General features: G+C 38.9%; 1 protein-coding gene across 1 annotated transcript; it reads right to left on the bottom strand.

Annotated features, from left to right (window-relative positions):
• Positions 1-1,026: 1,026 nt before the first annotated feature.
• On the bottom strand, positions 1,027-24,337 carry LOC146483393 (uncharacterized). Its single transcript, XM_085106030.1, has 26 exons — positions 24,281-24,337; positions 23,508-23,535; positions 22,852-23,015; positions 21,989-22,135; positions 19,752-19,890; positions 19,031-19,326; positions 17,774-17,912; positions 16,946-17,250; positions 15,598-15,736; positions 13,939-14,273; positions 13,435-13,573; positions 12,469-12,776; positions 11,821-11,959; positions 10,894-11,216; positions 10,411-10,549; positions 9,582-9,721; positions 8,822-9,010; positions 8,018-8,156; positions 7,336-7,458; positions 6,203-6,372; positions 5,446-5,584; positions 4,705-5,012; positions 4,174-4,312; positions 3,517-3,848; positions 3,023-3,161; positions 1,027-1,334 (listed from the first exon to the last, which is right to left on the bottom strand). The coding sequence occupies exons 1-26, from the start codon at positions 24,335-24,337 to the stop codon at positions 1,027-1,029; spliced, it is 4,923 nt and encodes a 1,640-aa protein (XP_084962156.1).
• Between the last annotated feature and the right edge of the window lie 1,135 nt (positions 24,338-25,472).

The raw sequence follows: 25,472 nt of genomic DNA, 5'->3' as shown, positions 1-25,472 counted from the left end.
GAGTTTGTCTGCAAGTTGTACACGTCATTTTATGGACGCACGGCCGTACGTATGTTGATAAATGTACCATGATGACACCAATAGGAATTAGATAGGGAAGCACGCGCACTACATTATAATTAGTAGTGAAAAATAGCTAGCTGGAGAGAGGAAGCTTCAGAAGGCCAATTAATGGTGCATTGCTCCTCAGATTTTAAAGTTATTGCCTTTTAAAAGGACTTTTGCGTCATGTGTAATCTAATCGTTTACATTCTTGTTTTCTCCCTGCATACATATGCAATTGACGTTGTTGGTTTGGGAAAACTGAATTCAAATCCAAATATATCTCGTAAAGTATGACATTTAGACAAATTATGATGTGGAAAGGTAAAATCCCAGCCGGTAAAATGTTCATTTTCTTGGAATCTGGAACACAACTAAACCACCCACTTGTTCCCGCGTCAAACAAAACTCATCCACACTCAATACAATAGCCCATTTCCGAGTTGCTGTGAACTTCACTATGAAAGCGAGGCTAAGTGCAAAACGTTTTATATAAAAATTAGTTTTGTTTGCATATGAATGAAAACTAATTTTCATAACAAAAACTTTGCACTTAGCTTCGCTTTCATAATGAGGTTCAAAGGAACTCGAAAATGGTCTATTATAATAGGAAAGATATGTGTTTACAAACATGCGCCAACCATTAAAACAAACAGTTCCAATAGGCTTCTAGTGAGCACATTAATTAGGTGACGTCAACGATGTCTATTTACGTGAATTTACATTTGTAGAATACTTACAACAACAACAACAACAACACTTTATTAAAAATAGACAGTTACAAGGTGTTTATATACCTACCCGTATTTAACGGTCACAGTGACTGGAAAACACGTGAAAAATAAAAGTGAAGAGACAGAGAGATGAAACGAATTAGGCGTGAGTAAACTGGATGCGTAAAAAGTTTTAATGAATTGGGAACCTTCGAAGAGATAAAGAGCTGAAACGTATACATGAAACATAGCACTCAGATACAATCTTCCCTCAATTAGATACCTTCGTAACGCTGTGTTCCACGTAAGAGGAAAATTCTCTTCCATCTTTACTGAAGTTCAGAGTAAACTTGGTTATCCAGCCTTTGTTGTAATAAGAGAAACTTCCTTGTAGAACTACTGCAGTTACTGTTTTCCCACCGGGTCCGAGATCCACCTGGACGTATTCATCTTCTTGAGGTAGCAAATATAGATTGTTTAGAGAGTTTAACCGTGCATTGTAGGCACCACTACCGCTTGATGAGAGGAGGGAGTAATTTGGAATGTCGTAGCTTTCCATTCCAAGGGGATCTGCACATGCTGGAAGGAAATCAGTACGGATTTTTAGAAAAACGCAGACAGCATGTAGCCAACTGGGCCCGGTTGTTCGAAAGCCGATTAACTCAAATCCACCATTAAAAGTTATCGAGGTTTTCATCTCGGTCGTGTAAAATAGTTTAGAAGGCTAATTTCAAGCTAAATGTTAAGAAAAGTCTAAAGCAGAACTGAGGTCCAAAAGTTTTTTGGGAGAATCTTTATTGATTATTAATTGAACTCGCATCAAAGTTCATTTCAATACGGAATTAGCTTAATCGGGCTTTGAACAACTGAGCCCTTTACCCTATATAAGGTAGTTTTATGTAACGTTATTAGCGACTCGCGCCCAACTGCTGATATTGATCGAGTCTCTTTGGGGTACAGTTGTCGACATGTCCATGCCCAGCTGTTTATCCATAATTCAGTCCCCCAAAACTTCCTTACCTAATTTATTATCATACTTTAAGCCCCCGTAAATTGCGCACTTTAACCCTATCTAGTCGGGGGGGGGGGGGGGGGGAAGGGAGGGGGAGGATGCTGCCCACGACCACTTTGATCCTGAATAACTTTTTTAATACAAGGGCACATTTGATGTGGTCGATTAGATTTTCAATAGAAAATGACCATATAATTTTACCCAATTTAATAGCGAAAAAATCATTTTTTGTGAAGCCTCGGCATCTTATGTTTCCATTTATTGATTCAAGCTCCTTATAGCCTTATTTGACAATAATAATCCAATACATTATATTGCCTGTAAACATATCTGTATACCTAACTTAATTTAATATATTTTCTCTTGTTCTGTAAATATTGCTTGTAGCCACTGCTTGCCTCGACTAGCTCTTGCTAACTGCCGGCAGTGCACATTTGTTGTAAAAAAAAACATGTCAGAATCAATGAACTGAACTGAACACAGTAATATGTCAATGAGAAGGAAACCCAAAATTATTATCAGCAGTTTTTAAAAGACAAACGTACGGCAGACCTTGAAAAAACTTGCCAAACATTTTCAGGTTACAGATCTTAATTACTTCATATATCTTTATCTTCACCTTAAAAACTCATTTAATAATTCATAAGCCCATTGACCTATCGAATGATCGATAAAACATCACGTGCAGTGGTTTTATACCCGATAAAACCTCCTCCTTATTAGTATGCGGTATTTAATGCTTTTCTCGTATGCTAATTTCCAACGTTCACAAAAGCATCATAGTTATGAACTCTCTTGACACACCGACGCTTTTCCAGGGATGTTTTTGAAGCCGTTCAAAAAACTCGCAGCACATGTTTAATCGGGTCTAAAACCACTCGCCTGCGCCTCTTGGTTTTAAATCCCGATAAAACACTGCTGCTCGTGTTTTAAACATTACTTAATACACAAAAAGTAACAATTATTGACCAAAACAAAACAAGAAAAATAGTGTAATGGTAATGGAGAAAAGGTAAAAAAACTGTTTAACTAAAATTTATTCCTCAGCTTACAAAGATGGTTTTGCAAGGAATAATTTTTTCCTGGCCATCCGTAGACAAACGCAATTCTGAATTATGTTTGTCTACGGATGGCCAGGAAAAAATCTTCATTCTTGTACTCTAGAATAGTAACTTTTAACAAAAAGCTAGGGATCATTAATTTTTAGATTTCCACTCCTGCCAATCATGAGTGGTTTTTGGAAAAAAATATTCACCTTCACATCCGTAGAATTCTAGTCGCACACATATGTGATGATGCCAGCTTTTGGGGAAAATTCTGATGTATCGTCCTATAATGTCCATTTCCAATGAAATGAAGATAGCCTCGTGAGCATTAGAATTACCTATAAATACCTGCAAATGAAAATACAAAACACTGAAAAAATACCATTTCGAATATGCAGCCTAATAGTTCTTGCCTTCTCGCCGTTTTACGTTGGTTGCTGTTGAACGATACTTTAGTTCAACCCCTGTTGTCTTGAACAATTTTTCAGCCTCCATGCCAATGTTCGAAACTCATCTGGCATACACATATTATTTTTCTGTTCTGCACGCGGTACATATGAATTGAATCGTTCAGTTTGATTGGTTGCACAAGCAAAATATAAAAACAAAACAAAAAGATAAACAATATTTCTACCACAAATTCGTAAATCTAGAACTCGTCCAATAAAAGCTGCATAGTAACGACCAAATAAGGAGATCAAACCTTTGGACCCCCAGCGTCCTCGTGGTTTGTCCATGAAAATCCATCTACACTGTGTGCCAATGTAAAGTTTATCACCCATGCCTCGTCAAGCATCGGGTGTCTACTGATTCCCTCTTTTCCTTGAATACCCAGTCTGCGTATTTTGGTCACATGACCCAGATCAACCTGAAGATATTGCGCATTGTTGTTGTCCTTCGCGCACCAAGCACCTCCTCCTACTTTAGCACCCAGTCTCCCCATCCACGGCGCGTAGTTTGTTCCGAGCGAAGTGGACGCCGACATAGCGTCATTTGGTATTATCCACTCACTCAGTCCCAGCGGCCACGTGCACACTAGAGAACGAACACTTCGCTTTATTATTTTGTATGAAGAGTAACCTTCACTTGAGTTTAAGATGTTTAACTTTAATTTCAAAGCAATGTCGCCCAAACAGATAACTTAATTACCGATCAGAGCTTTCTGCTACGTCATGTGTCTTTCATTAAAGCAGTATGAAGGATTCACGTTTTCCTATAACTTTGTTCCTTAGGAAGGTTTACTTGTCCAGAAATATTGCATGATATCTTCAACTTTAAGGTAACTTGAAGATATCTTCAAGTTCAAAGAAGAGATGAAGAATTTGATACATTACCATCAGAAACCCAAAATTTTACTTGCCTTCGTATCCATAGAGCTCAACCGACATGCAGGACAACCTTGCCCAAGTCTGAGGATGGAACTTAAAGAATCTTGCTTTTACTTTAGAGGCGAATTGAAACTTGAAAGCTTGAGAATAATCTTCGACTGCAGTGAACACCTATTGTAATACAGAAATAAAAAAAATTAATGATAACGCACACGACAGCAATGGTGTACGGCTACAAAAACGTTTCGGAAGTTTTCAGAAACGGTCCCCTGATCTTTGCAAGACCATTGTTTGCGTCAAACAGATAGTTGGAATAGCGCAAATTGTGTCTGGTTGGAATGGAAGCTATAAGCTACTTGAAAGCTTTGAAAAAGATTTCAAAACCGCTTGTCGCGAGAAAATCAAAAGCACTGTTAAGTGCCCACGGTCGTTGCAGAGTACCAGAAAAAGAATAACGGGAATTAAATTGGGAAATAAAATAACTTATCCGAGAGTGTGTGTGTTTTTTATTATTATTTTCTTAAACTTATCAGACGAGTGTGCGAGATTTCACAATTCATCACCTTTGCTTTGGAGCCTGTCCTATATTTATGCCAATAAGCTCCTTCCTCGCTTGAAGATAACTTAAACGAAGTCACCATGCCTTTACCGCTCTTTCCTGCCATTGCTATTTGGGTAACAACCACCATTCGACCCAAGTCTATTTGCAGGTAAGGGGTTGTGTCAGAAGGCGCGGCACACCAAGCCTTGGCACCAGGTCCCACACTGAGTCTCGCCATCCATGGCTCGTTTCCAGCCCCCGAGTCACTCGATGAAGTCATGTTGTCGTTGTTGATTGAGCCTGATGTAATGCCCAAGGGTTCTGTACGAGCTGGCAGGACAATAATTCATTAATATTCATTCTTAATTGTTAGCCCCGTTAATTAGACGATAGCTTTTAATTTAGACTTATTAATACGTGATGTGATTCTCTCTGACATTTTACCCTGACAAGTTTTACGGAAGTAGTATTAATATTAGTAGACCAGTAACGTAAGTGATTCTCTTTCCTGCCAATGTTTGCTTGTAGCTTTATAGTTACCAGGTTTAAATAATAATTTTAACTCAACTTATCAGGTCGCACTGTGTACGGTTGTTTTGCTCTTCAGTTACTTCTTTCGCTTGTCTTAACACACGCCTCGAATAGCTGATTTTCCAACTGTGGGTTTAAAAATGTTCCTTACACCAGTTTTAAACAGACAAACGTATTAAATGTTATTGCCGTCATTGTTTTTGTTGTTATTGTTACAACAGACTTTACTTACTCTCAGAGCCATATACTTCCATCCTGATACAAGTGTTTCCCACCCAGTTATTTGTAATAAAACGAACGTAACGAGCGATGACTCCATATTGCAGCATATTCAACACGATACCGTCTGCATTTGTATTCCCTTGTAACTCCTGAACAGAAACAAAATGCAGTATGGAGTTGTTCATAGGTACAGGTTTCTTGATGGGGGCACGATGATGTGGCTGTTAGCGCGTCGGACTATAAATCAATCGGAAGATCGAAAGGCGAGCAAAATGCTATAGATAACGCTCGGTAGTGGGAAGGCATTCAATCTAAGGAGAAAAGTGAGACTCCTGGTTCCATCATGCTCCAGACACCTGTGTAGGCCACAAAGGCCCGAAAGGTGACGTTTATGGTGTTCTTAACTTGAACGCGTTTTTAGGGCAGGAGGAAAGTATTGAATAAGTACTTTCACATCGGTAACCCAGTCACGATTTGTGTAACAAATGATACATCTCTTCGTCCTTAACCTTGGTAAAATTTTCGCACGAATTACTGAATTTCTATAAGGGGTGTGACCAGAATTTTAGGCTCCCTGAAGTGTAGTTTCATTCCCCCTTCACTTAAAAGCATAACAACATTTAAGAAAAAAAGAAGAAGAAAAGAAAAAAGTCAAGAAAACAAGTTATCTTGGCCTTCTGTAATGTATAATCCTGTCCGCAGCCTGTCTAAAGGACCTTTCAACAGTGTCAGTACAAAGAGTCACCTCTATATTGAAGTTCACGTACTTTATCCTTTCCATTTTCTTTGTAGTAAAACCATTCACCTTCCCATCTACTGAACGCTAATTGATAAGTCCTGATATACTCTGAGCCCCGATATCTGCCTTGTGTTGCGACTGCGGTAATGGTCTTAAACACTTTTCCCAGGTGGATTTGAAAAAACATTTCCTTTCGAACTGAAAGCAGAAAAACACTAAATGTATAAAAACGTGATGTTAATTCTCTATGCTGAGCAGTGACTCTTCAGCTTATCAACAGTTTAATCGCTGTGACTGCAGTCCACGGCAGTTACTTTTCTGGCTGTGCTGTTCTGGTTTACATTCAACAAAAACAACTTTTCCGTCATGAAGCAGAGAGCTTATGACGCCTTGCGGGAAGCATAGGTGAAGGAACCTAGAGCACCAACAGATACTCTAGATAAACCTCTCACAAATCCTTAGAACTGTAGTTTTCTAAGGATTTACGAGAGACAACAGGAGGTACTTACAGTGTGAGTTGTTTCCGTCCTCCAGTGTGATCGTTAAACAGCAATTGAAAACATCCATACGAAAAATGTAGCAGATGAATTCAAACGCCACTTGTATTGTTATGACCATTGCCATTGCAATTCAAATTTCTCTATTTCCACTAATATTAATGATGTTACTAAAGTGTCGCTATTACCATCATCACAATTACCAGGTGCACTTTGTTACCATCACAACCACTATCACGATTACGATCACCATTACCATTACCGTTCCCACAACCACTGATACTGTCATTACACTACTATTACATTACACTGTTTCTACCTGTATAGCAGGCTTTTGTAAGATCAATAGAGTAAAAAACCTCCTTGAAACCAAGACTCTGGTTAACATCATGCTAACCATCATCCTGCGTGTGTATTCAGAATATCGTACTCCGTGTGGTCGAACACATTCATAAAGAGCATAGATAAGTTACAAAGAAGAGTGGCCAATACCAGGAGACTCGATCACATAATCGTACAGCGACTAATCTGGTTGTCAGTCAGAAGTATACTGATGTGCACAGATGGCGTACTAGCCTTTAAATGTGCAAATGGGCTAGCCCCAAGCTACTTCGCTGAAAGGTTCGTCATGTAGTTTAGGTTACGTTTTCTAGTTGATACGCACCTGCACAGAATGGGCCAATACCGATATAATTCAATCTTGCAGTGTTGATTCTTACGTGGAAAGGAGATTGGACGTTCTCCTTGGTGATGGAAAAGTCTTCCATACCCAGCGGCTGAAAACAGGCTGCAAAAAAATGAAAGATAAGTTTACATTCGGACTTCAACGATAATTAAATAAAGTATAATCGAAGTCTGAATTTGTAAGATCTAGGAACTACAGTTCCATATTACAGATCATTTGCGAGGCACGAAGGTGAGATGCCAAGGACTGCATGATGCCTTTTCGGGTTGCATAGTTGGCTAAAACGCCCTTAGCTTCTTAATTACAATCTGATATCAAATAGCTAAATTTGGGACCAGAAAAATCGTTTCCGAGAATTTTCAAGGTGAACTTTGTATACAGATACGTTTACCTATAAAGAACACGAGATATTTAACTCTGCTTTCTGATCCAGAAAGGAAAAACTGACAGTTTGCAATTCTTGGGAAAGGATCTCTTTCCGAATGGAGCTTCGATTTTTGGCGGACCTTGAAAGCTGGAGTGGGCATTTTGATCCAAATGAGAACTTCATGGCCCTGAAAAGAAATAACGAAGTCTGGGAAGACTGACTGAGGCAGATAGATAAAGCCTTTTGTTTATCTTATGTGTGGCCCTTGTTCTATTAAACAATTCGCAGACTCACCTTTGCAGCCGTAAATTTCCACTCTCATACATATTCTGTTGAACCAGTTCATGGGACAAAACCGCACATAACGTGCTGTCACATGACGTTTCAAATCATGTACGACCACATGTGACCAGTTGCTGTTTCCTGAGAAAATCTGCCAGGGAAAAGACGTAATCAAGTTTTGTCCGCTTTAATCCTGGTCGGCCCATAATAGCTTACCATTCAATTCCACCAAACTGATTGCAAGGCGTATACTTAGCACGAACTACAGCAAAAGGGCAATCTTAATCAGGCCACTATTTTAATTAGTTCAGCTAGTCTTCGCCTCTCTCTGTGAGGAGGAGATTGGTCCCGTGTAAATTGGAAAATACGGAACTAACGAACCAACTACGACGATGACGGCAAAGATAACCCCCCAAAACAGTAGGTTAAATGAGGAAAAACAATCGCCCTTCTCGTGCGTTTTCAAATTTTTGGTGCATTTCTCTGACGTTCTCTACAAAACAAAAACGTGGAATGACCAAATTCAAGGTTTTGTGGAGAACGTGAGCAAACGACAGTTTTGACACGATTGTGAATTTTTCATTCTCCTCGCTATCTTGAAAAACACTCCTACCAATTAAGTTCCTGGATACTTTGCCATTTTTGTACAGGTTGAACGAACTGAGTTAATTGCGAAGTAGCACAAGTAAAATGAAGTTACATTTTCAAGTGATGTTTTTGTTGACGTTGCCATTGTCGGTACTTAAACTATCTAATGGCATGGAGAATCATTTTCGTTCGTAAGGTAAGACTCAACGTAAGGATAATCAAACTCACTCTGACCACTCCATTTTCTGTGTAGTTCTGCCAGTCCGACATGTCTTGTCTAAACTGTAACATGTAACTTGTTACCCAAGCTTCTGGGGTAGTACATCCGGGTACTGGGTATTTTCCTTGGGTTGCTACACGTGTTACCCGGTGGAGGTGTAGCAAGTCTATGTGTATATATTGATTTTCGTCATTTTTCTGCAAAGAAACACAAGAATTAATTACGTAACTTACTGGCAAGTGCTAAATCATCCACCGTAAAAAAAAATAGCTGCCAACTATCTCCTTTGGAGAGGGACAAAATAAGGGGAAGAAAGGAAGGAAGGAAGGAAGGAAGGAAGGAAGGAAGGAAGGAAGGAAGGAAGGAAGGAAGGAAGGAAGGAAGGAAGGAAGGAAGGAAGAAAGGAAGGAAGGAAGGAAGGAAAGAAGGAAGGAGAGAGGGAGAAGAGGTTAGGTTTTATAGGAGAAAGGAATTGAGGGATCATAAATGGAAGGTGAAAAGGAATGAGGGAGGGTTGTGGAAGCGTAGGACTACACCTTTGCAAAGCCTGGAGTGGAGGGATAACTTCGTATGACAAAACTACCTACTAATACCCCTGGAATCAAAAAGCCTATTCAGCTTTGTATGCAAATTGACCATTACTTCATTTTTCTACAAAAAAGGAATAATCATCATGTGCAGTGATGTTCTATCATCTGAAACGGAGTAGCATACAACCAGCCTCAGTTATTTATTACATAGGATGTTTCGGATGACATGTTATCTCACCCTTGCACACCACGCTCCTTCACCCAGCTGGCTATGTAGCCTGGCCAGCCAAGGTTCATAATTCACTCGCAGAGCGGTCGATGCCGTGATGGTTTCGTCTGCTATGTAACCATTCTCCATTCCCAAAGCATCAACGCAATCTTTTTTTGTCAGTACGATGTCACAAAATACGACAAAAACAAAAAGGAAAAGAAAAAGTAAAAAAAAAAAGTGTTAGTCATGATCAGTCCTAGTCCTGAAAAAGACCATTATATAATTTTAGTTTATCAACAACATAATACCAGATTATTCTATGGAGATTTGCTTTCGATTCCACGCGTACGAAACATTTTAAACTCGTAAATATTATTAATTAATGGAGGAAAATCGAAAGCACATTAGATGCTTGGACAAAATTATATTGATCAACAAGAATAAAATGTAGAAAAGCGGATTACAGAGCATTGTCACTAACTTTCGGTGATTGCCGTTGGTGCGTCTCACAGAAATCAAGTGTGATTGCGATCCCACCAGCTTACAAACTGGGTTTGTTATGTTTAGAAATGCTATATTTCTGTATAAAGCTTTGTTTCCTCACGAGCGAATGTCCACGGCTACTTCATGACAGTTTTGTGCTGAACATTTGAGGTTGAAACTACCATGCCTTTACATGCTAACGTGGATCTCTTCTCTCAGTTGAACAATAAAGCGCATCTGAACATTTGTATGCAATTTGTACTATAAAAACTTGTGCACTACCACTACAACAAATCCTGTTATCGGGCTCATGCATCATTAGGCTTAGTTAACATATTCTTGTGAGGTCCCTGAGGGCTAAACAGTAACATACCTTCCTTAGCGAAGACCTCGAGTCTTACGCAGGGGTAGTTGTTCCAGCTTACAGGATGAAAACGTAGATAGCGCGCTCGGAGATTGTACTTGATATTCCTAGTAACTACAGAATGGCGATTTGTGTTCCCGTCTAGTATCTAATATAAATACAAATTCGAAAATCAGTGTTCTTGTATATTTTAAGTTTGATACTCACACTGACAAAAAATTTGTAAAATGTTTCAAACAACGTTAAGTGTAATATTTACACGTCAATAACAACAATTTTTGGTTAGAAATTATACGACCTCTTTGACTCCTAAACTGCATGCCTATCCTCAAATCGACAGAAAATAAGATGGTGAAAAAATAACACCCTTCAATGAGCCATGATAGTGCGGTATACCCCTCATTTGTACGATCACAAATGTAACAGACTCAGGGGAGAGAAGGTACAAGTCTGATTCAACAACATATTATTGATTTCATATCAGACTATTACCTTCAAGGTTCCTCCTTCTTTAAACTTTTTCCAAAATATTTCATCAAGACTCGAGCTTATGGTAAAACTTGTCACCCAGTTGTCATTGGTCGAATGACCCTGAATAGCGACAGTATGGATAACTTTTATAACTTTCAGATCCAGCTGTAGAAACTGTATCTTGTTCGGATCATCACTGCTGGCACACCACGAGGATTCGGCTGACGCGTTGTTTATTCCAAGATTTCCTTGCCATGGCGCGAAGTCAGAACCATTGTAAGTTAAGACAACAGGATTATTAGCGTTTGCGGTCGCGTTTGAAGGATCTGTAGATCTTGTGCAAACTAGAATTGAGGAGAGAGTGAGGATTATGAATTCAATGTGTAAATGTCTCTGATTGCATGTTCCAACGCTCTGAGGGCCTGTCTGTTTTATCACTAAAGACATCATTAATTCATCATTCTTATGCCAGAAAATGACACTTGGGATTGCGCCTAACACAGGAAGATTTTGTCAATTTTGCCAGAGTTGTACACGAAAAACCTGAAGGACTGTTTCTCCCAAATCAAGAGAAATTAGGTCTACCTATTTGAAGCGTGCGAGCAAGCTCTCTATTAAGTCAGCCGCAAAATAAAAGTTGTACTCCGAATCTTCAAGGATGTATTACTGCATGGGTTTATATGTTCCTGAATTATAATAGCTGTATCCGGGAGCTGTATTTATAGAGTGTAACACATCTGCCTCTCTTATTGCTTTGGTGGGGAACATATGTCCTTGTAGTTTTACAGTCTAGTTCAGAAATGGCAAAAGAACGTCATAATTCAAATTTCCTGTAGCAGACGATGGATTCTGCGCACGTTGTCGAAACATCAGTCACAATACCTCTTCACCATCATGCCACAATAAGTACGTAAGATAAAACTTCTACCAATCGTTTTAAATGTTTACCTTTGCATCCATAAATCTCAACACGCAAGTACCGTCTTCCATGCCACTCTTTGGGCCAAAAACGAACAAAGCGCGCGGTCACGTTCTGCTTGAGGAAATGCCGCGTAACAGTATTGGTCTCGAAAGTGCTTTCAAGTATCTAAAGTTTAAAAAGCATAAAATGAAAATGATAAAAGGGGAAACAAAACCACACGATTGGCTGCATTAAACCATGAATGCATGGCTCAAAACCGCGAACAACCCGATGCCCAGTTCACCAAAAAAGCGTAAAAAGTAAATGTATTGAGTTGATCAGTTACTATTACATTGTGACAGAAAACGCGCTTTACGAAAGTAACTCTTTCAGTGTTTGGCTGTTATTTTGCTGAACCTGTTAAATAACTAACTAAATAAATAATTAATAAGAAAGACAGACAGACAGACACCTAGACAGAACGACAAAAAAAAAACAAACAAACAGACAATTAGGTAGGCAGTACTACAAGTATAAGAAAGTGATGGTCAATCATGGTTTTTATTTCTAAAAGTCACTATGCGAATTGCATTTACAGAAGTAACATTTGAAGCCTATTCAGGACGGGGAATTTTTGTCCACTACATGCGTGGTATGCTTTCTGCACTTAAATTTGGTAAGAAGTTCACTTTTACCCTGATTTCGCCGTCCTCTTTGTAGTCAAACCAGTGCAAACTATCTCTGGAAAACGACAACTGAAATTTTACAACGGCTGCTTGAATGCTACGATAACCTTGTGACGCCACACCTGTAATCACGTGATCGGTTTTGTCAATTTCGATCTGGAGGAAAGCGTTTCGATCCATGAGGCCTGGCACCCACGAATAACCAGAATTCATGAACAGTCGGCTGTGCCTACTAGTAGTGCTTGCCCAGTGTGAAGAACTTATAATCGATTTGTCCGGAATGTACACGTCTTCCATTCCAAGAGCATCCGCACAAGCTGAAGGGAAAAAAATTAAAAGAAATCTTGAAAAAAATCCTCTCGTTTGTAGCTTTCGATGACACCTTAGGCTCTTGATATTTACACTAATCTCCTTTAGTTCGTGCGCAAATCGATGTTACGTAATATATTTACTATGAGATTGCTGACAGAATAGGTAGCAGTCGAGAGTTTGAGATTCCTCATAACGGAATGGGGCTTGGTCGACCAGTGGTGAACGGAGTTAAAATGATCATCTGAATATTCAAATCACTTTCGAGCGATTTACTCGTGTTCATTTGGGGGAAATCCAGGTATTGGGACAAAAAATACTTAATTTTATGTGTTTTCACCTTCTTTTAAAGAAAAAACTTTTGAATTCTAAGAATCGATACCCTCAGTCTAACAATCTAACATCAGTCTCCCGATCATCCTATAATCATCCCATCACTCATTTGCTTTTCTGGGAATTCTGGCATGGCACGACGAAAAATACACCGTAAAATTCATTGCCGTGTGTTTTAAACTAAATTCAAGGAAACTTTATTAGCTCACTGTCTTGCACGGCCACAGAACATTATGAGAATAGACGCGGCCAAAAATGCTTTGTCATCGTTTTACAGCTGACTAAATTGTAGCTGGGTACGCATATACTTGTAAACTGGATCTGATGTCTCACCTCTACAGCCATATATCTCTACTCTCATACATGTCCAGCCAAACCAGGTCACCGGTAGGAACCGCAAATGACGGGAAACTATTCTTTTGAGAAGGGTACGTCGAACAACTTGGTTACTTTGGGAATTTCCATCAAAGATCTGAAAAACATTAGCACCATTCGAGACTTTACAGCCATAGTAAATAAAAGTTAACCTAAATTTGCTGAAAGGGAAGAAAAAGAACATGGAACGTTTGCATTAACAATTAGCGGTGATCTCTTGATTATTCATTTATGTTTTCTTGTGTCCTTTTCCCTTTTCCAAAGTGCATCGAGACTGGGGAAATAAAAGTGGGAAAAATAATTGGACCCCGACTACAGAATATGCCTGTTAATGATAAGGGGAAAGGGATAAGTCTCAAACTACGTTTGCAATGAAATTGTATTCCAGGCACAACCCAATAAAACAAGTCTGTGATTACGACATTTTCTTTCTTTTTCAATTTCATCAGCAGATATTCTTACTTTTGGTGTGTTTCCGGCCTCAATATAACTTGTCCAAGTGATTTGGTCGTTACTGAATGACAGACTGAAGTTTGTTACCCAGGCTCGAAAACGCATCGCCCACTCAGATATCTCGTATTTCCCTTGGACCGCTACACCTGTGACGATATGGATCTGGCCAAGGTCGACCTGAAGGTACTGGGCACCATCGTTTTCCTGTGCGCACCAGGCTCCCTCGCCTTCTCTACTGTAAAGCCGTGCCAGCCAAGGCTCATGCTCAACGTCATACCATGACGAGGCTGTAAAAGCTTCATTTGGGACAATGCCTCTCTCCAAGCCAATTGGATCGTCACAATCTGAAAATGAAGGTATAGAATGCAGAAACGTTCACCGTTTCATTTTACTACCTTTTCTTTATTGGCTTTTTTCTTTTTTTCTATCCCACTATTATAGGTAGGTTGCAATTCTAAAAACAGTAGTCTGCACCTAGAGAGCATAGCTAGACCTTACTGATCCATCAAGATTTTTTTATGACGAGTCTTCATGGCTTATCGCTTACGTGATGTTGAAGTGCTGGCATTATACTACCAACAAAAAAAAAAAGGAGAAAACTTGGACAAAATGTGTTCATCTAAAGACTGGCACACTGTCTGTGTACCACGTTAATATTGATATTAGAATGGATCGTCCTACTTTATGAATAATTATACCTCGAACTTAAAAGAATCCAGTCAAACACTTAACGCTTTTATTCGTGAAAGCGCTCCAGATCGAACCAACAAAGGATACCAGATTTCAATTTTTTATATATCCAGTAACAAATACCACAACGAGATACTCCTCATCAATAACTTCAGTAATTTTCTTTTGAATGGTCGCAGTATTTCAAAACGACATCGTACAGTATAATAAACAGCGCCACTGAAAAGTATTGCTCCGCAGCACAGAGGATGGTTGCTTTCACCAAGATACTCTAAAAACAGCGTTAGACAATACAAGGAACTGCTTCATGGGTGATTTCGTTGCTTACGTAGATGCTATATACAATGTCGGACAGAGAAGTGATTCGGGGGTCCCAACAAACATATTTAAGAGAGATTTCGTTTCATTTTCGGGCCTTTAAAAGATACATTTCTGTCCCCGGTTGTCTAAAGAGTGGATAACTTTATCTAGTGGATAAGTCGCTACCCAGGGGATAAAATGTATCGCAGTTTTATTTGCTGGATAGAGTTATCCGCTCTTTGATCAACCGGGGCCTGTACGCTAAGACTGTTTGATCCGTGTGGTCGACTCTTCAACTTAGGAAGGCTTCGTAAATCTGGCCCAGATCCCAGTCTCAAATTTACGACCTGCTGCATGGGGATATTCCAAAAATTCTAGCTGACGCCATTGGGAAAATCACAATGGCTGATAATCAATGCGAATTTCCAAGGGGTTTAGGCCTTCAGAACAGATTTTCACTGAAATTAACCGATGGGTGCCCCTGATTCAAACGGGATTTTATAAAGATGATCTCTTACAAGAGATTCTAAATACAGCGTTCGGAATTACGACTGATTCGAACGGGATTTCATAAAGGAAAATGGTCACTTGGTGGAGCTAGAGATGGTTGCTTAGCAGAGTAGTAAAATTTCTCGGAGATTCGTCCACTGTTCTTTTGGTTTTAACATTTTCACCTACCTTCACAGCCATACACTTCAACTCTCATGCAAATGCCTCCGTTCCATGTTCCGGGAAGAAACTTCAAGAATCTGGCTTTTATGTGTTTGTACAGATAAACCTTCTTCACTTTGTTTCCATCAGAATTACCTACTAGGATCTGAAAAGTGAAGTTGAAACAAATTAACATCTAACTGATTGCTTATGACTTTTTTTCTCGCAGAAATGTATCAGGTACAAATAATAAAAGGAGTAAGTAAAACTAAAACTGTTTGGCTCGATAGAAATGTACAAAGCCCGTTCCGAGGAAAGTTAAGTGCCGTGGTGCCTGCCGACCGAACGGCACATTCAATTACGTTAACTAAAAAGTCCACCTTGAAGTATTGGCTCTGCAAGGAGTGTTCGTCTTATAATACCACAGTTGCCAATGACAACTTCCTTAATGAAAACAACAACAAAAACAACAACTTTATTTCACCCCTACAGAGCACTACAGCTGAAAATGAAATAGAAAATGAAATAGAAAAAGGGGTATTGGCTTCCTAAAATAACTTGAGAGTTAAAGAACAAGGAAACCAATTTAGATGAAATAAATTACAATATTGTGGCCGGAAAAAACAGAGAAAAGAGACAGCAAACACAACAGAGACAAAACACGCACACCAGTATCCACCTAATAAAATAAATAAATAAAGTTTAAAGCTCCAAATAAATCATTGAAAATCATGAAATAAAAATGAAATTGACAAGATTAGAAAAAGAACCAACATTAATATTTGCTTAGAAGTTCTCGTTTTTGATTTCTTTAAATTTTCTACAGGAGGTTGACTTCACACTTAATCGGCCAAAGAAACACTCCAAACGTTTCCTAGCTGTTACCTTACGGTAACAGCTAGTCTCATGTGAGTATTGACCTCCGTAAAGTTACGTCTTTGCTGAATTCAAACATGACAACTCATATTAAGTGCCTCACTGTAGTTAACATTAGCAGCATGTTAAGATGGTTGCTGACGGCTAACGTCGCGCTATCGGATCGATTGATCAGTGTTCCTTTCTATGAACGAAGACAATTATATAAATTTGGCTCACTTTTTAATTTTTTTGTTTATTCGTTTTGAAGTATCCGTCATGTCTATAGATATTGCAGGTAGATTTGATCAACTTATGAATCCTATGCAAAAATGGCTGACATTTTACTATTCTTTTGTCTGCATTCAAATTAGCCTCACCAGCCTCGTTCACGGTGAAATATTCTTTTGATTTTCAAACTCAAGAACGAGGTTAGTGAGGCTAATTTGAATGCAAACAAAAGAATATTAAAATGTCAGCCATTTTTGCGTAGGGTCTGTGACTCCACTGCTATACAAACCATTGATCTATCTTCTCCAATCGCCTTCCTCCAAAATAACCCATCTGTACTGTAAGACAACCCATATTCTTTCACCCATTGGGTACTGACAGGGTGGCCCTGAGTGGCTACACTAGAGACTCTCCTAATCCTGCCTAAGTCTATTTGAAGGAATTCTTTGTTGCTGTTATTTCCTGCGCACCAGGCCTCCCCTCCGTTAAGACGGCCTTTCCAGGGTTCTTTGCCTGCTCCTCCGTCACCTGACGCGGTGAAATGTATGTTGGGTAGTTCTCCACTCTGAGCACCAAGTGACTCCTGACAAACTGCTATATGATAAAAACAGGGTTATGGACCTATGGCCAAATCCACGAGGCCCTCCTGACTTTAATATTGTTTCTGAACAATAGTCCATTGTTATAATAACAAAAGACTATTGTCTAGCCCAATAAGTTTTTAAGCAAGCAATCACAAAGCGAAATAAAACCATATAACGGTAAGCACGACTTATCACAAAGACCTCAATGCCAAGTGTTCCATGTGGGGATGCCCAAGCAATCTGTGAAATTCCAGAAGAGATCAGTAACCTTTACTGATTGGAAGCAAATGGAAAAGATCGGAGAGGAGCTGATTCACTAGACAGGAAGACATCAGGTGGCCTTGTTGCACTAACACGAGTGTCAGTTAAAAAGCAAATGCTTAATACATGGCATTGTGTGCTGGGCACGTTACAATTTAGCAGCTGAGCCGACAATTCTATAATCGTTCTAGAGTCAATCTGAATGTTGGGAGTATGTTAATATTTTGCTGTAAAAAATCAAATGCACTGTGCAGCTTATCGAATTAAGTTACCTTTGCCACCATACACTTCGACCCTCATAGCTATGTCATTGTACCAAGTCTCTGGCAAAAACCGAATCAACATTGCAGTGAAATTATGGCGGAGATAATGCTTGACAATTGTGTTTTGATCCTTGTTACCAGAAAATACCTGAAAAGAAATAAAAGCAAGTAAAAGACCCCTAAGTTTACTTGTTGAAATGATTTTAGCGATGGTGACAGTACAGTGGGTCCAAACAAATTACGAGAGCTATCTATGTGAAAAGCAATTCACATCCATTACAAGTTCCAAGGTCCAAAATTACATTACATACAGGTATATAGTCTCCTGCCACCTAAGCATGTAGCCATGTATAGGTGCTTTTCATTCACTTTGTGTAACTTAATTTAAAGGCTTGTACTTTTTCATTTCATCTTTGTTACTCCACAAAATTGATATATTAGACTCATTGTCTGGAATTATTGATTAGGATTGTGTTTTAAACGTTATATTAGAGCATTTAATTATTACTAGGATTATTAGTATTAGTATCGTAGTATCATGATTGTTTCTAGAGAATAATACATGGGCGCGCGGAGATTAATGGAATTTATCTTCGAGTGTTCACATCGATATCAAACGAGTGAGATATCGAATGTGAACACGAGAAGATAATTTCCATATCTCCAAGCGTCCATGTATTATTCTGTTTATTATATAACCAAGCATCAGCCATTCCATAAACCAAAACCATGCCATATATTCGAGAACCCGATAAATGTATTTCATTGTTTAAAATACTTCAGTGAAAACTCGGAGCTCTACAAAGTGCACTGAGTTAAAATAAACGAAAACGAAAACGTAAACGAAAGTGCAAGTTGATATGGCAACAAAAGAAGATCAGTTTTCTGATTTCTGATTGGCTGATATTTTTACACTTGAAAATATATGGATTTTCTTAGTGGCAGAAATCCTAATAAAACACTGGTGTTTATATAATAAAGTTATTTAATAACTCCTGGGAACTTATAAATTGCATAATTCATGCAGCCATCGGACTACGAGGTAATTTTTATCAATACCAATAAACCAAACTAAACTCAAATTGAGGTTAACATAAACAATACACAAACAATTGGCAGAACACAGACCAGCTGGTTCATAAATAGTTTAGCTCAGTGGTTTTCCAAGAGCTTTGTGGGAGCTGTTCACTCGCGGCCTCGAATGGCCATTTGATTTGATATTCTTTAGTTTGAACCTTCATAAAGTTTCTTATTGGTGTGCCTCACCTTAGCTTTCCCATCTTCAGTATATACCATCCACTCATCTCCCCACCTACTGAAACTTAGTTTGTATGTTTTTACCCATTCTTCTTTTACTCCATTCCCCTGTGTTGCTACAGCAGTAAACAAGCTCAGTCGCCTTCCGATAGAAATTTCCAAGTACGTTGTTCCGAAGCGTTCGCTTGCCTCCCAAGCACCGGACGGGAAATTGAGCCGACCATAATGGGCACTGCCAGAAGAAGCTCTAATGTATTCCGTCTTGATGATGGCGTCTCTCTCAACGCCAAACGCCTCTGAGAACACTACGCAAGCAAAACACGAATTAAATAGGGTATCATATTTAAAATTGTGTCGGGTGGACAATATCAGAGAATGTTGCATCATCACGCTGGCAGCGAAATTTCCAATGATCAGCTTTTAGTTAGTCTCTCCTCTTTATTAATTTCAAACTTTCAAAGCACACATACAGATAACCAAACTTATACACTGAAACTGAATAATTTTTTGGCTACGATGGCTAGCGTGGCGAAAATGGAGTGTGCTGACGTGCAATATATTTATCGTATTCCATTTCCATGCCTCCCCCTACTCCATACTCGTGCTCCTTCCTTTCTGGCTCCAGCCTCCTCACGCTTTTTCAGTTTCGCGAAATGGTTCTTACATTTCACACCACCCGCTCGTGCCTTCCTACTCCCCATCCCGTCCCTCTCCCTAGTTTTGCACTCACCGTCGCATCCGTAAGCTTCAACCCTCATGCACATATCACCACTCCAGGCTGTTGGGTGAAACCGCAAAGCTACTGCGGTTATAGGAGGATCGATTTGATGCTTGACCTTTGACCAGCGATTATTGTTAGCACTGAAGATCTGAAAAGGAAGGGTTCTGCTTAGGTTAACGTTATCTATCCACAAGAAATGGGGATTGAAAAGTTGTGCAGTTACGCAATGTGTACCGGAAATCAATGCGCCTATAAATGATGTCAATATATTACAGCCCCCCTTAAGAAACTTGAATACAAAAAAATAAATTTTGTTGGCAATGTTGATGCAGAAATGTAAGGATTTGGTGAGTATTCTGCACGTAAACGGTGTCAAATAAGGTATCCCGAAGAACACCCGAAGGCCACCCCTGTGAAGAACACATTCCACATGCAAAGCCGTCCCAACAATCGCTTTGAACAGCACTTTCTTCAGTAAAAACAGCTATACACGCTGTATGGGAGGGAATAGAGGTGGAAAATAATTTTAGTCCTTGGATGATCAGCAGAAATTGATGTTGGTTCTTTGTTTCGTTGACCCAAGAAATAAAGGATACCTCTATTCCTTCTGCTAGGGTGAAAAAGGAACATACTGTATGCGTTGTACATTAAAGTTTTAAATGACATCCAGCCATTACAGGGCCGTACATAGCGCGGGGGCAGAGGGGGCAGCTGCCCCCGCCAGGAAAAACTATATTTGTTTCTAACATCACACTGATCACAAGAAATTGACTGAAAAATTATTCCTTCAATGTGAATTCCAAATAATTATTTTTGAAAATCTTTTGAGGCAAAAGCCAGTACCGGTTTTCTTATGAAAATAATGATTTTGTCAGTTTGGGCTGCCCATGGTTTAAAACTTTCTGGCGCGTGTTTTAGCCTTTTTAAATCTAGCTTATACAAGTATTTTTGTTTTTCAGAGATAAATTGGTTTTAAAAGCCTGCGCTGCTCGCAAGTATTTGTAGCGGCAGTTTGGATTTAATCATCATATGTTCATCATCCGACAGGTCATTTGCCCCTAATGATTTTTCAGAAGCACCCAACGACAGTTTTCTCTCGGATCCTTTGAAACGCTGTTTTAGGCTATCTGGAGTGCCTTTAAAGCTTTGTAGGTTCATTTCAGGCCGCGCTATAATTTTTGTCTCTGTTCGGTCATTCTAGGGCAACTTGGGTCTTTTCGAAATTAGTATGGCATCTTTGCCCATTTCCCGGAAACCTTAGGCCTTATTTCCTTTCCGAAAATCTTAGCTGACCTTTCTTCGGCACTCGAAACGACATTTTCATCAATCCGAAAACACTAGGCCTAAAGTTTTCCATATCACGAATGTTCGAAGTGAAAATTCGCTTTAGAAAATTGTAGGGGATTAAGGGCCTTCCGAACAGATAATTTACCGAAACGATCCGTTGGGTGCCCCTAATTTTTGAGTTTCCTCTTTTAAATTCTCTTCGTTTTGAATATGACCTCTTCCGTGTGTTCAACGATGGTGTTTTTATGCCACATGGGGCATTTCAGCTGTGTTTGGCTTGGCTCTTTTAAGTGCTTGATAATTTTAACTGCCTTTCTTGTTGAGATCTGGCAATAAATTAATCATTGCTTATATCATGCAATGAGCTTCATTCTTTAATTGTTGCAATGCCGTCCCCGGCTAATGTTTGTCACAAGGAGTTGTGTTTCTTGGCACGGCTATTTGGTTTTTGGGTTCTCTAGTAATCGTTGTAGCGTGTTATAGAGCTATGCAATGTGTCACAGTAATACTGAAAAGGCTTGAATTGTATTTAAATAACGACTGTGTTTTTGCAAATGCTTCGCTCCACTGATATAGTACATTTGAATTGTGGAAGTTCAGTGATTTTCTCCCTTTGTTTACAGCAGTGCATCGACAGTGTTTTAAAATGAGAGACAATATTTGCTTCAAGCTAAACAAGACGTTACCTCCATAAAAAGGCGTGACAATTTAAAACACAAAGCATCGGTGTGTTTTTTTTTTTCTCTAAACGTCGTAGAGGCAACTTTCTGTGTAGGAGTGAAAACAAACTTAATGTCCAACTAGAAACCTTGTCTTCAAACGGTAGACCCCTGTGAGGGGTGTGCGGAGTTTGCCCCCACAGACAAAAAGTGCTAGGTACGGCCCTGCCGTTATGAACCTTTTAGTACTTTTAGTGTCTGCTGTTTTTCATGAATATGATCATAGAAATCCGTTCTTACCTTAGGTTTTTTGTCATCTTTATAATAATTCCATTTTCCACCGTCTGGGCTGTACGACAATTTATAACTGGTCACCCACTCATGGTAGTTATGACTTCCCTGACTCGCTACCGCAGTTATTTGCCTCTGTTTTGGACCCAAATCAACCTAAAGAAACGTCGAACATTACAATGTGTTTACATTAAGAGAATAATTTCTGCTAGTGAGCAATTTTCAGAGGACTAGAGCGGTTATTGTAATATCTACTTTTAAGATGCATCAAGATTTGTACAAAACGTTTGAGACGTAATATATCAAACAGGAGAAGGTGTGTTTCATCAGATATCCAAACACTGAGAAGTAGGTTAAAAACAAACGAGGCGCAGCCGAGTTTTTTTAAACGACTTCGAGGTGTTTGGATATCTGATGAAACACACTTTCGAGTGTTTGATATGGCTTCTCAAATGATCAATAATTCTTGGAGAAATTCAAGGCTAAAGTTGGCAAAATTTTATGGTAATTAGGATCACATATCCAAACCACGGTCACGGTAGTGGTTTTCTTTGTTTTCTCTTAATGAATTATTAATGAGTTTGAGAACTAATGATACTGATACAACACAAACCACAAAGAGAATTTTGTCATAGCAAAAACGTTTTATTACCAAATCATAGATGAAATAAGTCGGTACAACAACAACAACGAAAGTGGTGCATCATAGAAGCGAATAGAAAGAAAAGCCAGATATTAATGAATAAGTATTTATCTATCTTAAAAGATAGAAAATAAATGTGATACGGAACTTTTTACTAGTTGCAATTGATACTACTATGACTATGTACTGAGTTGCGAAAGTTTGATGCATGACACGGATGTTAAATAACCTGAATATATTGGTTGATATCCAACACAGTGGAGCACCAGCTTCGTCGTGATTGGTTGTTTAACCGGCCATACCATGGATCACTTCTGCCAGGCTGCCAAGTTGTGGCTGACAGTGAATCATCTGAAATCTGATTTGTGGAAAGTCCCAAAGGATCTGAACAACCTATAATAGAGTCAGACGTTTTTTAATACTTTGACTTGAAAAAGTCAGAAACTTTTTTTTTCTTAACGAACACCGACAGAAAAGGGGAACATATTCAAAGGAAAGTGCTATACTCAGTCCCCTTTCACAACCTTAAAAGTACAATAACTACCTTGTATAACACATGTTAAAAATTGCCGTACAATTTAACGTAGCTCAGTATTTTTTTGTGACTGGTCAAACAGGGAACTATATTACCAAATTGAAGGAGTTGTTCTGAAACACAGAAAAATATCACTTCTGTGGATGAATAAGTTTGAAGAATCATTCCTAGTTGTTTCGATGCTCCTCTCCATTGACTCATACTGATTTCCAGTCGTTGATAACAATGTTCATCAGTGATCAAACCTATGAATTCTTTATAAAGTGAAAGCAAGCTAAAGTGGCAAATATAGCGCTGCTTTGTGCAAACACAAACAAATATGCCGGTATCAGAAATGTAAATGAGCTTACCTTGTGATGCTACGAGATTACTGTTGGCCTAGGAAAAAAAACATATTGTTATACCAGTAAACAACAAAGTGATGTACCTTTCAATGTCGAGCTGCAGGAGAGGGAGGCGTGGACGGAAAGTCAGGGAACATTTCACCTTTAAGGATAGATTTCACTTCTTATGGTTCAACATGGGTGTAAGGCCAAGTACGACAATTTGTAGTACTATTTGTATCCACTGCAGGACAGTTCTAGTCGTGTATTGGAGGTCAAAGGGTGGGAATGAAAAAAAAGTGTTTCTCCTTGTCTTAGCTGTAATGTATGCAAGCTCAGTCTGAGTGTGCGTCAATGGACTGCTTAATTATTAACCAAAACAATTGAAGAACTAAGTTGAAATCTTTCTCTGAATCTTCTTCATTCAGTTGACAAACTCTTATCCAAAATGGAAAAGGGAAAAATAAATGCAAAGCTGACACTTCTTTTCCTTTCGATTGAAGGAGTAAACGCTCTTTCGTATAAAAGATTTCATATGTGAAATAGTTGCCTTCATTCAACGGATAAAACGAACTAACTTTAAGTTAGCTGATTTTGGAAAAACTGGAAATCAAACCATGCCTTCGAATTTAAAACAAAATCTCCCAAGCCTTATGACTTTCTTAACTTAAAAGATATGTTTAGTTCATAGTGCGCGTAAGTGGTTTAACTTAGTTAACTATGTTAACTATAGAAACATTCCTTTGTTTTTATCACAGACGACGTTTTAGCTTACTAAACCTTACAGCACTAGTACTTACCAAGGTCATCAGCAACACATAAATGCTGCTTGTCATCCTCTGCGTTGTGAGCGTCATGGTTGGGAATAACGTGTCATTTTTTACTCTATTACCACTTCTTTCTGGGGCATTTAGTGAGGTAAATCTGACAGACCGAGATCCAGGATAATATAACTGATTCAAATTTGGCCTTTCGTCTGCAGTTATCCTTGGGGAGAATTAATTAATTTCTTTACGATTTATTTTTCTTTCAAAGACCTTATTAATAAATGACAGGAATAAACTGACAAAATAGAACACCTACAAGACTGCAGTTTATATTGATTGTATAAGACTCACTGCGTAACGCAGCTGGAAATTTACCGTTTAATTTAGTTGAACAAAAGCATTGATATTATCCATTCACGTCAATACAAACTTGCATTTGAGATTAAAATCTCTAACATATATAATTAGGTCTCAATCAATCGCAAAGCAAAGATAATAGTCAGGATATTTTCATGTGTTCCTTCCTAAAAGAGTAGAAAACTTAGCCGCAGTGGTAGCCACTTCACAACTACGAGTAAGGAGAGAATAAACCGAAATGCCTTTGAATAATTAACTTGAAAGCTATTCTTTATTTAATTGATCACAAACTCTCTCTTTCCTGTTCCTAATAGACGACGGGAGATTGATGGCGCAGTGGTGAGGGCTGGCAATGGTCTCTTGCCATTGTCTCCAGGGTTTGAATCCCAAAATGAGAGAATCAACTGGGCTATCCTGGATGTTGGTTCTTGAGTTTGCTCTGAGGGGCTTCCTCGGAGTTTTCCTGTTCGATCTGTTCAAAACGAACGTACCTTAAAGTCTGGTTAAATGGTATGATTTAGGGAGTTTTCAGCATTTAACCTTTATTATCTCTTCCTGGTTTTTAAAACGCGACCCAGACACACCTCAATGAGTTGGAACGTTTATAAGAAAAGAAGCTTTGCGAAGATTATCAATTTTAAAGCAAGTGAGAGAATTACGATCTTACATGGACTTTTATTAAAATACATTAACTCTCTTTTTTTTCGGGGGAGGGGAGATAGGTGGGAGGTTGGGCGGAGGACACTGGGACTAAAAATTTTCTGAATATACACCACAACAATCTGCTACCAAACTGAAGAGTTCCCACGCGTAGTGGCGGACTAAACTGATAGTACAAGAATGTTAAAGGAAAACATTTTCTGCATTT

The sequence above is a fragment of the Pavona decussata genome, unplaced genomic scaffold (genome assembly GCF_977016875.1).
Source record: "Pavona decussata unplaced genomic scaffold, jaPavDecu1.1 SCAFFOLD_39, whole genome shotgun sequence".
NCBI lineage: Eukaryota > Metazoa > Cnidaria > Anthozoa > Scleractinia > Agariciidae > Pavona > Pavona decussata.
The sequence above is the reverse complement of the archived record's forward strand: the minus strand, read 5'-3'. Positions and strand labels throughout refer to the sequence as shown.

Excerpts from the sequence above, each read along its gene's own strand:
- LOC146483393 (XM_085106030.1), bottom strand. The coding sequence starts at position 24,337 with ATGACGCTCACAACGCAGAGGATGACAAGCAGCATTTATGTGTTGCTG. Across the intron at positions 4,313-4,704 it reads GGACAGGCTCCAAAGCAAAG|GTGTTCACTGCAGTCGAAGA; the intron begins GTGATGAATTGT and ends GTATTACAATAG. Across the intron at positions 3,162-3,516 it reads AGGACGCTGGGGGTCCAAAG|GTATTTATAGGTAATTCTAA; the intron begins GTTTGATCTCCT and ends TTTCATTTGCAG.